We start from the raw sequence: 12,996 nt of genomic DNA on the forward strand, positions 1-12,996 counted from the left end.
TAGTGCTCATGTGGGGCCATGTCGTTTAAGGGCGTGCAGTACCAGGCCCCTTTTAATTTTATCTCCCAGCCCTCTAAGATTCCATGTTATAAATTTTAGAGGGGTTACTGGAGCTTCTAGGAGTGTGTGCGGGAGATTCTCAAGTCGTGGTCCTAGCGCCATGGGATTGATGTATGGGCAGCAGGGGGCGTAGCCTAGCCATCTCTATCAGTAGTCCACAAATCAATTGGTTCTTTGCTTTATCAGCCCTGCCGCTATAAACTAGAACTAAATTAAACATGTTCAAAACTTCCAGTTCCTTTAACTCCCTTTCCCTCCCTGCCTCACTGCTTAACGGGCTGAAAACCGCCCGCCACCCCAACTCAGCAGAGTGCTTCTCCCCAATCCCAACCATAGTACTTGCTTGATGGGGGTAAAGAGTCCAGTGGAGGCCCATTCCTTTCTGCCCTCCATGGCCCGTCTCAGTCCAGTGTTCAACGCCTGCACGATCGGTACTTTCTCTTGAAGCAAAGTAAATCCCGGTCAATTTCCGGGTCGTAGGCTTAGCCTTAATCTGCCTCCTCTATATCTGACTGTGGTGAGTGGGTCGGATCTGAGCGTTTTGATACTTGGCTGCATGAGTTTCCTTCTTCTTCACTGCTGCGATGATCCCTATTTGCGTGCCTCAGATTACCAACTCGTCGCCAACCTTCCAGCCAGTCGTGTGCTGCTTCTGGGGTCTCGAAGAACCATGTCTTGCCTTCTGCCACCACTCTGAGCTTGGCAAGGAACAGCATAGAATAGGGCAATTCTTGCGCTCGCACCGCTTTTTTCCCCTCCATAAAGCTGCGCCTACGTCGCGATACTGCAACAGTATAGTCTGGGAAGAAGACAATTTGTGAGTTGTTAATCTGAATTGGTGGGGAATCTCTTGCTGTTTGTAGTATGGCATCTCGGTCACGGAAATTAAAAAGTCTAGCGAGCACCGGTCTGGGAGGTGCCCCTGGCTTGGGTCTCCCGCCTGGAACCCTATGTGCCCTCTCGCCCGAGAAATAACTGGAGAGACCCTTGGGCTGGAGGTGTGTTTTCACCAATTCTTCAACATATAGATCCATGGCTCGGGCACCTTCGCTCTTCGGAATACCAAGAATGCGTACGTTATTCCGGCGGGAGCGCCCTTCTTGGTCATCGAGTTTCTCCGCTAGTTGTTTATTTTCCACCTCTTAATTCTGCGGTGTCCATCATCAAAGACTTAGTCACTATCTCCACCTCCTTCACTCGTCCGCCATTTTGTGGAAATCTGTCCGGAGTAGTGTAATATCTGTTGAAATCGTCCCTACTGTTGTTTAAACGCTCAAGAGCGCCGCCATAATATCTTCCAGCGTCACCTTTTTGGGTCCTTCGCCTTCATCCCCTTTGTCCATGGAAACTCGCCCCTCAGTTCGTTGTTGAAGGCCTTTCTCGTAAGCAAATTTATCTAGCTTGGCTTGTGTTGAGTGGTTTCGCGAGCCACGGCCCGTCATGGCGTCGACTTCCGCAATTTGCTATGTACCGCGGCAATTGCCCTCGTGGCGTGCTGGCTGTGGAGTCTGGTGGGTGCGGATTCTTTCACCGGTGCGGTTGCGTGGAACAGTTGTAATTTGCGGGGGATACCTCCGTGCTGCGTTTGCTCGGTCCTGAAGGCTGGCTTTTCTGCCTGTCACTGTATTCTATTGTCAGGTGTGTGGTCCTCCTTTACCGACTGCACTGTTATCGACTGTGGTGCAGTAACCCTTCAAGATGTCCCATAGATGTAAAGTTTCGGCTAGTCAGCCACTGTTTGAGTATTCCCCACCGCTACTGGATGGTGGAGGGGGGCTCAAAACCGGAGTCGACCCCACACTCCTACCGCCACCAACACCTCCATTGCTGCTGCCAATGCTTTTGAGTTTGCTCTGTGGAGCCGAGAGCGATTGCGGCTTAACAATGTCAGGGCACCCAGCCGGTTTTGAAGCTGTGTCTCACCGCCCGGTAGCCGCGTCTCCCGATATGGTATTCTCCGCCCGTTGTCAGTTCTGGGCCCCCGGGGGGGGGGGGCGGGGGTGTAGCTTGCCGTAGGGTGCGCTGCTGCTTGGGCCGTGTCTCCGCCCGCTCGTTCACTTTCTCCACGGGCCGCCCCTCTCCTACCGCAGGCACCAGTCTTCAGTCACGCGAGGCCCCGGTCTCCGTACAGGCAGCAGGCCTCTGTGAAGTGCGCCCAGTTACCGATGCCTTCCGATGTCGGAATCAATCCGGAGTTTCGCCGATCTGCGCAGCCCGGTCCCGGACCAAAGATCAGGCCCCTCGAGTGCCTTGGAGTAGCAGGTTAGTGTGTCGGATTGGAGTGAAGGGCTACACCGATCTCTGAGCTCTTCAACTAGGTAGCCATCACGATCGGCTGCTAGCCACGCCCCCTCACTCCACCCCTGTTTGGATGTTCCCTGACTATCACTGAACTGTCGCCTTCAGTAGCTCCACTGCCTGTAGCTAAACTGTGCTCCCTCACTAACCATATCCTTGAGGGAGGAGTTTTGATCTTACGAATCTATAGATTTCTATACCCCTGTACAACTTCAGAAAATCCAACATCTTCTGCTGCAGACCCTTTCCCTGTGAACAGATTCCTGAATCCTGCTCTCCTTCCATTTGTATTGCTTTCTAGGCCCCTCTCACCTTCAGTAGCTCAACATCCTGCTGCTGACACTTCTCCTCTATGTTGCTGATCAGGTCCATCAGTGCTGATTTCTGATTCTCCTTTTTCTTGACTGCCTCCTTAAAGAAGAATATTTCAACAATCAAATAGAAAGATATTTACATAGCATCCTACCAATTTGCAAACATAGATCGTTTGCAGAGCAGAAAGTGGGCTCCCCCTAAATTATTATATACCTGCTAGTGTCTTACCTCCAGCTCTGTTATCCTTTTTTGATCTTTGCATTGAAGCGCCTCAATGTTCTCCAGACTGTTCTGCAATGTGGCCAGACAACTGTGAAGTTTGCCCTAAAAAGAAATATATACTTCTGTCTTCAAAGCAAATAACACTATTAGGTAATGTAACATCCTACAATGCTGTGCATGAGTATGTGTATATTTTCTGTGGGAGAGTAAATTCATTAGACCAGTATGTCTTTTGGGTGGGAACTCTCTACAGCAATGTAATTCAGAAGAGGTGTCCTACTGGGACAATCTTTTTCTAATGGGGGACATGATATATGTATGTATATGGTATTTCTATATCACCAACCTAGCCAAAGGGCAGCAGAGTGCCATCCATGGTCATTAGGAACATAGCAACTCATTGATCAGTGTCCTAATGTCCTAATGATCATGCAACAGGGCACGAAGCAATTCAGCAGATGAAGGCACATATAGCCAGTTTTTTTCTGGTGGAAACCTCAAAGACAAGATGTTTCTATGTATAGCGTACATCTCTCTTTGCCTGAGCCAAAGATGGACACTCTGCTCCCCACACAACTCATGCATTATCTGTTAGGGGTCGATTACGATGCCGTTCGGAAGACCTCCTAATCGGATTCAGGCTTTCCGAATCAGATTCAGATGGGTTGTTTCCAACCAATTCGGAAACATTCAGAACGAGCGATTACAATGTATGTGTCATTTGGAGCTGAAAAATGTGTTTCTACAGGTCGCATCTCCCAACGTCTCGGAAGCTTTCCGAACGAGCAATTATGATGACAGATTTGGGCAGCGCTACCAAATCGGTTTTTCTGACTCAGAGCGGCTGTCGGAAGTGGTCTTTGGGGGCCCGTATCAGGCCCCCCATCACCCGGGGCATTCCGAATCGGGCCCTTGGGGGTACCCAAGTGACATCCTTTCCAACCATGCAGTGTGTCAGGCACCAAGGGGTGCCCGCCACAGGGTGTACGATTTTCCCCAGCCACGCCCTTCTTCAATGGGAGCCTGTGTATTTGTTCGGAACACAGGCTTCCATTGAATTCAATGAGATTCCAACCAAATCACATACGGATGCATCACAATCGGTTGGTCGGACTCCCCGGATCCAAGTCGGTTGGAAACCATTCAGAGAACGATTCAGTCAGAAATCTTTCCACCGAGATCATAATCGACCCCTTAGTCCCTTATCCGATATTCTGGTTCCTCGTATTTCATTGCAGATCTCTCACCAGCTAACAGGAATATGATAAGGACTTAAGCAAACATTTGCAAAAAAGATAGATTACAGATCCTCTCTCACACCCATCCTCCCACATCTTTACTCATGAAAATAATTACAATTCCAAATGTTTCAGAGATATTCATATGCTTGTAAGATTTCTTGTTTATTGAGTCTAGGATAGACCATAGAAGTGCATTGTGACAACTTCTGAATTTCTAGCAATAATGAATGTCGCTCCCTTATCTTGGAAAACTACATGCATTCAAGTTTGGTATCCCTAAGTTTACTCATCTTTGGCCAGGCCACTCTTCAGGTTCAGCCAAACAAATTATATGAAAGATTAAGATAGTAACTTTTGTAATATTCCAACCATGGAAATATGATAAACATTTGGGATTTTAAAAATATCTTTTGTATGATAATTTGTGGTTAAAGTTACACATTTTTAAACCTATGCATTTCAGATACATATTAAGAATTTTACCAATGGCCACCTTTACATATAAATACAATTTCACAAAAATGCTAAAGACAGATATTATGGTCATATGGTTGAAGAAATTCTCTAGTTTTATTTTTGGTGGGTTGTGAAATTCCAAGCATTAAATAAAGATGGTCCAGGCGTAATTCATCTTCTATATGAATTCACAACAATTAGCTGGCTCAGCAGATCTATTAACTATTCTTTACTTTATGCTGCTGAAACCATATGGAGTTATTTTTTAAACCTATAAATTGTGATCTTTATAAGTAGTAACACGGCATAATAGAGGGCAGCCATATTTTCTTCAGGCATCAACTAATTCAACATCTAAAAATAATTTTGGGAAATACATAAAGAAGATGAATTATGACTTAAATCTATTGATGCCTGGACCATGCTTCCGAAATGATTAGCGCCTGAAGCTAATATGGCTGACACACACATGATCAGAAAGCCATTTAAAAGAAGGGCCAGCCGAATGCGCCACTTTTCTCTGAAATAGAAAAATGGGATAACCATGGCAGGAACAGTTCGAGAAGGTGAAGATCTGGGCCAGATTAAATCATATTATATAGAATACTAACTATGACAAGTAAGACAAAATGATTTCCTCTTGATAGAATCATATACAGGACATAGGATGAAATATAAACGGTATGCAGAATGGCATTTAGTTATGTGAGAATTATGGTTTAATTTAAGCATTATCGACCTAGTCAGAATAAGGAGGCTTGTAGGTTGCTCATAGGTGGGACTAACGTCACATCTTAGACCACAGCCCTATTAGTAGTATCAAAGTATTTTCAGATGGCTGTGAAAAATGGTCTTCTCTAATATTTGTAAACATAAACAGTGTTCATACTCAAAGTTTGTAAAATACAGGCTACAATTTAATAGCATTTTAGTAGTCTTGATTAAAGATTATCATGAATATTAATGTGTCCGTAGACATGTGTTAAATATTTAAAAATATCATAACAGACATAGGGGAGATAAACATGATCTTATTGTTTTCTGCATTTCATCGAGCCAAATGGGAGGATATTGAACGGAATACACCTGGCACAGTGAGCAAATGAATAAAGGCTCTTCATACATTGACACCCTAATGAAGCTGGAATTAACATATTGCTACAATATTACTAAAAAGTTAATAATTGTGGTAAGAATATGGGGGAAAGACGGTTAATAACATGGAAAATAATGCACTGTAACTATAAATAACGAGGTATAATAGAAGTTGATATAAGTTTAATAGGAAAACCTCTTTCCTCTTGAATTCCATCGCAGGAAGGCAAAATTAGTAAGAACTGGTAATTAAAGACGATACAACCTATTCCAAAGAAAAAACTGATGATTGGAATATGAAAAGATGATTAATATGTTAGACAGATATGTATATTTTATTTAAGTTTTTACTTTATGAAAATAAATAAAAATACAATTCTCTTTAGAGGTGCTTAATAAGGAAAATTGGTATCAACATGAGAAAGAACTTAACCGCATCGCTGCGGCGGTTATTTTTGCGTTACGCGGCTTTTTTCGAAAAGCTGCGTTAGTTGACGAGCTCAGCTCATCATCCGCACACGACCACCGTGGCTGATGACGAGCTGAGCTCGTCATCAGCATCGAAGGGGTTAAGAAAGGTATAAAAAAGAGAATCCAAAGGTGGGTAAAATGTTGTGAGAGGCTAAAGGAAATATTCCCTCATATAATCCTGAAAGAGCTCTGTCACAATTTAGAAATACATTCTTTACCCCGACCTATGTTCATTTTGGAAGACATTTGGGTGTATGAATGTTGGATGGGAAGGCATAACAATTAATGCGCCTATAAAAAGATGTTATAGATTTAACAGTAACTAGCATAACTATGAGTATCAATGATTGTTTGATAGGGGTTTTGGATGAAGTATTGAAAATCTTTTAGAAAACACACTCAACCTGGTTAGTGTAAATTTATCCTAGTTAATATACTGGACTGAATATATATAAATACTGTTTTTATGTACTCAAGTTTTAGATAAATCCATGTTTTTATTATAATTACTTGTCCTGAAGAAGGTGGAGAGAATAAAACCACTGAAACGTTGAGTCAACATTTTGAATTATAATTTGGAGGAGCTTATGTTATTCAAATATCTGTGTTTCTATTATTGGTTTTAATGGATTATCCCCTGGACTAGTGTTTAGTCAAAAGTGATTTAGATTGATATGAAATAGTTGTTGTTTGATATCCACTAGGGATATTTTTAGTATGGAAAAGGACTAAAAGCTCTCCTTTTTTGTTTTCATCAAGTGGAATTGTGTACTGTGTATACAACGGTAAAAGATGTAACAAGGACAACTATGTAATAAATTTGACTTCTTTGCATAAAACATGGATCTTTGTTTTAAAAAAAGGTTTGTACGGACCAATTGGTGAGAAAGATTATTTTTAAACCTAGGGGTCATTATAGACAACACTTTGTCCATGAAACAGCAGGCAAACAAAATCGCAGGACTCTGCTTCACCATAATAAAATGGTTAAAAAAAATCATTTGGATGCTGCCCCCTGTCACGCAAAAAAACGTAGTCAACGCACTAGTAACATTGCGTATTGACTACGAAAACATCCTCTACCTTGGCTTTAACTTAGCAGTAATCAAGCGACTCCAAACAATTCAAAACTCTGCCGCAAGACTCTTGTGTAGGATCCCAAGGTCTGAAAGAGTATCAAGACACCTGAACAAATTACATTGGCTCAGGGTAGAACATCGGATCAGCTTTAAAACCCTGAGCTACATGTTCAAAATTAAAAACAAAACGGCTCCCTCCTATCTACAAGCTCTAGCATTTCTCTACCTGCCAACAAGAAACCTCTGCTCCCAAACGGCCTCGAACTTTGCCGTCCCCAGATTTATATTACAAAGAACTGGCGGGAGATCTTTCTCTGTCAAAGGACCAATTTTATGGAACGCACTACCTCTTCATATCCGGAAAGAGGAAAGCTACGCCACATTCCGGAAATACGTAAAAACCTGTCTGTTTCAGAAACAACTGTGCTAAATAACCAACTCAGCATTTTCATATGACCAACTTAATGTCAAAGGCGCCGGGAAATCCTTGTTGGGTAGTTGAGCGCCATACAAATGCAAAAAATAAATAAATTAATAAATAAGCAGCTTGAATGAATGGTATGAGTCGGTGAATGTGGTTCAAGGTAAGGGAGTTTTGTTTGTTTAAATCTGAGGTTACATTCTTGTTCTAAAAGACAAACTCAAGTGTCCTACGGTTATATTCTGTATTAGAAAGAATGCATTCTCTCCCTAGTTTACATGATACCTGCTGCTAAGCCAGAGTGTGTGTGCATGATGTCATAGTGTTCGAATGTTTATGTTTGCTTGAGACAGGAGTTGGAATGCGCAGGCTGAGCAGTAGAATGCTGCTCCTGGTGTGGCATTGATGTTACATCTTCATCACAACTGCAACTTTTAACTAAGACTATTATCTTCAAATAACCTTCATCATAAAACCTAAACTACCTGTTTACAGAGGATTTTTTAATGATTGCAACAATGGCAACGATTGGATAACAAGGAAGATAAAGTCTACAGTGATGAAGAGGAAGAGAGGTTTAAGTGAAAAAAAGAAAGGAAGACGCCCTGGAGCCCCATCTGTGTCTTTTCTAACAGCCTGCATTCCATTCATATTGTGAGGGGCGTTTCGGACTTTCAAATGTATGCGGGCTCAGTATTGTGATTCTGGAACCAACAAGGTTGGAGTTGGATTATACTGCGTTATGCAGCTTTGTGATGAGTAAGCCTGCTGTCGACGGAAAAGTAAGAGTGTTGGAACTGCTTATGTTTACAGATTGATGCTAATTAATGATCCTAGCAGTTTGAGATTTAGTCGGTAGCGTGTGCAGACGAGGGTAGAGGGCCAGGCATCCTAAATTTTGCTGCGGTACTATTGGGCAGGCCTTGAGACCATGGGACTTGTGAGGCACTGAATAATCATTTGGATGGGGCCCATGCAACCCGCTGTCATCTGAGGGCTAGAGGAGCATGCCTTAAAAACTTTTGAATGCATTTGCCTATTACGACAATAGGTATATGTTGTACATTCAAAGATGGCGCCTTAAAAACAGGCCGATTTGTGAGCATTCAGCATATACACTGAGTGTAGTCCTTCCTTTGTATCAATGTAAATTTGTGTAAATAGGGCAAGATGGAGATTGTTACCATAACCATGAAAAACCTAGTAAGCGAAACACATTGATGAGGCATTATCTTGCTGGAATAAAAGATTTGAAGCATCTCTGGGCGTCCTGGATCTCTTTACTGATAAGGTGTGAGCAGCTTTGATATACGGGTAACCAGGACCCTTCCGGTTTCTTTTTGAGTGAAATATTCACTGCAAAAAACACAAGTTTCAGGAACGAAATTAGCATTTAAAAAAAACCTTAGAAATTCACTGACAAAAACACTGGTGCTTCCTTTTCATGTTTTTTTAAAATCCCTTTTCAACCTTTTTTTCTTGTGACTCGAACCAAGTCACAAGATGGTTGCCAACACTTCCTGGTTGGAACTATTGGCAGCCAATCAGATTGCAGGCTCGAGATGGGGAGGGATAGTGGATTCTCCGCTGTGATATATGTATATCAGAGAAATGTTTACATTTCTCAGGAATTACTGAACATATTTACACCATTTAACAAAAAGAGTGCTTTCTGAACCAAGAACTACCTTTTTTCCCAATTTGGTGTAATTCCGTTCATCAGTTCGGGCTGTAGCCGTTTCTAAAGTTTCCTATGGAAATTAACATAGAGAGAAAGTGTTTTGGGACTCCCCCCCCCCCCTTTTCTTGTACCCCGCTTGACGAATCACCCCAAAACTTTCAAAACAGCAGCTGAAGTGAGCTGGCCATTACTTTTGAACATTTTGTGAAGATTCGTCATACAGTGCAAAAGATATTGGCAAAAGAAAAAACGTTTTTTGAATATAAACAAGGTCCTAACTATAACTACCTACAGGCGACCACAAGTAGGTAATATATACACAATTATCTGCTGTATATTTATCGTAACATAATGGCATTTGTGGTAAAGGCATATGCATGGGAAAGGCTTGCTGGGTTAAGTCACTGTGTGGTTAAGGATACACAGTAATGGTATTCTGTGTAAAAAGATGCATTGTAAAGGCATTGTGTGGACTAGGGGGTGGGGGGAGAGTTACGCCCTTGTAGCCCAATGGACGTGGTGCACCTACCGCACTTCTTGTACTCCTGAATGTGGATCAAGGCATGAGATACACCTTGTACTCCAGGACAGCCTCTTGACTGGCGAGCAAGGGGTGAGACACACCTTGTACTCCTGGGCAGCCTCTTATGTGGGGATCAAGAGGTGAGACTCACCTTGTACTCCTGCACAGCCTCGTATGTGGGGATCAAGGGGTGAGACTCAACTTGTACTCCTGGGCAGCCTTTTATGTGGGGTTCGAGGGGTGAGATTCACAGTGAACTCCTGGGCAGCCTCTTGTGTGGGGGCTCGAGGGGTGAGACTCACCTTTTACTCCTGCACAACCTCGTATGTGGGGGCTCAAGGGGTGAGACTCAAGATGACTTTGGGGCGTTGGCAAGGGCATGAGTCGGAGTACCACGCGGGTGGACGGCATCCCACCACTTTTTTTCCAGGGTGGACGCCGTCCACCCTGCCCTGCTCATCCAAAGCGTGATAAAGCGCGCAGCGCACCAAACTTTGTGAAACAGTCCACTGTATCTGGCATTACATAACTGTACTTGACATTCAATGCGGGATAACTAAGCATATGGTGGAGTTGGTGTGTGGGGCTTTTTCACCTTCATCTACAGCACATCTCCGCTTAGCAGAATTATAGGGCTTGGTTGATTGTAGTTATTCGGTTCCCACTGCTCCGGTCTCTGTCAGGAAGAAAGAAAGGTGTGTGCCTTTCAAATAAATTGTGCAGTGTTTTCTGATTCTAGCGCCTGGCGAGTGTGCTTCAATGGGAGCAGAGATAAAGTAACCCTGGGCGAAACACTACGCTACGCTGCGCAACTTCGCACTACGCGAGCTGCATGTAGCACAGTGCGAACACGCGCAGTGCAGCATAGCGTAGTGCAGCGGTCATTTTTTGCTTGCTCGCGGTCCTCAACACTATGTTCCCGACAGCGAGCAAGAAAAAGGACATCCCGGCAAGACTTTTTCCTCGTTCGCGATCAGCAACATCAAGTTGCCGATCACGAGCGTGGAAAATAAACCTCCCGGCGAGATTCTCAACGCAGGGAGGTCAGGTTTCTCATTGCGAGTGGTCGCGCATGCTCGCAACCGCTCGCGATGATAAACTACCAGTCCGCGTTGAGAAAGCTGCCGCTTGTTAGACTTGGCCCTTCTGGCAGGTTCACCCCTAAAACATTTTGCTTTTCATGGTGACCTAGTGGTAGTGATTTTTGGCTTCTGCGCACTTTCACTGTGTCCCAGTGGAAAGTACGTGCACACTCCGAGTGCGTATGGTGACATTGGCCTGCCCTCCCATTGGAATACATGGGGTATGTATGTGTCCCTGGTAGTTCCTGATGCGTGGGGAGTGCAAGCTCGAGTTTGGTATGTGTGGACTCGTGTGATTAAATGCTGAGCAATGATGTGTGCGGCGTGATTGTGTCTAGTGTAGAAGTGCCACTTCTAGACGTTGGCATATCTGTGTATTTTATGTCTGGCATGTGATTGGCTGGAGCTGGCTGGTGTGCCAGGCTCCAGGAGTCAGGATGGGTCTGCCCCGATGGTGAGTGGAGAGATTAGCATGCTGATGTGAGGGAGGAGTGCACCTGGGACCTGAATAGGGCTGGGCTTTCCCCACACAATGCTGGCCCCGCCCCCTGTGGTGCGTCTAATGTCCCTAGCCTGGCCAGTGAATGAAAAGAGGGGCGGAGCACATCAGAGTGCTCCAAAACCAGCTGCGACTGGTTTTTCCCCCACCCTGCACACAAAGGAATTCCCTGTATAAAAAGGGGCTGTGTCCCCTTACAAAAGGTTCTCTCTTGTTCCTGATCAGAAGAGGGGGGCCTGCTGCTGCTGGGCGCCACGAGGACCGCCACTAGGACTGCCTCCTTGCCTGGAGGGCCCAGTGAGCTGGCCCCTGGGCCCAGCCTTGCCCCCCTGCCTACCTTCCTACAGAACTTGTCCTGGACTGGCAACTCTGGCCTTTTTGTAGCGCCTGGGGGCGCTTTGTTTGAGCCTGAGAGAAGTAGCACTGCTGTTTCCCCTTGTAGCGCTGAGCTGCCTTTCTCGAGGGATTCCTCGGCGTGGGAATCCCCCTTTGTTTGCAGATTAGCAGCGCGGGTGCCCACCCCGCATTGCCTGCCGCTATTATACCCATCTCTTTATTTATTTAAGGAGCAGGTGCCCACCCTGCATTTTCCCCGCTCTCTATAACCTTTAGAACGGGAGCCTACCCCGTATTTTCCCCGCAAAATCACTGCCGGCCGGCCCGGGCCACCCCCGTGACGTCATTCCCCGGGCCGCGCTGTGATTAGCTGCCGGCCCAAGGTCTGAACCGAAAGTCAGGCGTGACGGGGCCAGGCCCGCCACTAACAGGAAGCCGGAAGCAGCCTGCTGTGTCCTGCCCTGGGCTCCAGAGTGAAGGGAGAGCCCCGGACTTCTGCCAGCACCGAGGGAGGAAGGAAGCCCACCCCACCTCCCAGGACGTCCCCACCCCAGGGGCAGCGCCGGCGGAAGAGAGCCCGCAGTGGAAGTCCCAGGGACCGGCTGAGGAGTCCTACAGTGCCGGTGAGTGGGCCCCGGTGTGGCGTGTGGTAGAGGGGGTGTCGGGACACATTGCCGGTGCCCGCCCCCCTCCCACTCGTACTAACTTCGTTTTGGGGCCCTCTGTTTTGAAGTCCCAAGGCGGACCTGCCGGCAGCATTGATCTTAAAAGGCTCCGTGGTGGCCCGGGCAGGTTCCTTGAGCTGCCCCAGCGGATAGCGGGCCGCTCCTACGAACGGGGGCATTTGACTCGTGCCTGAGAGGGGCACAGTTTCTTAAGAGCCCCGAGGCTCCTTGGGGGAATTTTGGGATTCAGAGTCCCCCGAGCGGGACTCCAACGTTGGGGCCACATTTGCTGCAGAGCCCATGAGAGGCTCCAGGTTCCCCCTTGTTTTGGGCCCCATTGTTTCCCTAGAGCCTACGGAGAGCCAGGAGGCACGCTGGTGCCAGGCTCAATCCCTACAGCTGCCCAGCACTTAGTGGGAAGCTGCTCTGTTTAGGCTCCCCTGATATTGGGACACAGGGCGTTTCAGCCCCAGAGAGGCCAGTTGGCCTGGGGACAGTCACAGGTTGTGGCCTATGTGATTTCTGCCCAATTGTTCTTTGCTGCACCTCTGA

The 12,996-nt window shown here is 45.9% G+C and overlaps 1 protein-coding gene across 4 annotated transcripts in view; it reads right to left on the reverse strand.

Annotated features, from left to right (window-relative positions):
- Nucleotides 1-12,996, reverse strand: part of LOC147710112 (E3 ubiquitin-protein ligase TRIM39-like) — a 413,790-nt gene that overhangs the window by 371,712 nt on the left and 29,082 nt on the right. For all 4 annotated transcript variants that reach the window (XM_086920810.1, XM_086920812.1, XM_086920811.1 and 1 more), the window contains exons 2-3: nucleotides 2,902-2,997; nucleotides 2,671-2,769 (exon numbers count right to left, since the gene is read on the reverse strand). In XM_086920810.1, the coding sequence (XP_086776936.1) occupies nucleotides 2,671-2,769; nucleotides 2,902-2,997 (195 nt within the window). The remainder of the gene's footprint in view (nucleotides 1-2,670; nucleotides 2,770-2,901; nucleotides 2,998-12,996) is intronic.

The sequence above is a fragment of the Lissotriton vulgaris genome, chromosome 5 (assembly GCF_964263255.1).
Source record: "Lissotriton vulgaris chromosome 5, aLisVul1.2, whole genome shotgun sequence".
In the NCBI taxonomy this organism is placed as follows: Eukaryota; Metazoa; Chordata; class Amphibia; order Caudata; family Salamandridae; genus Lissotriton; species Lissotriton vulgaris.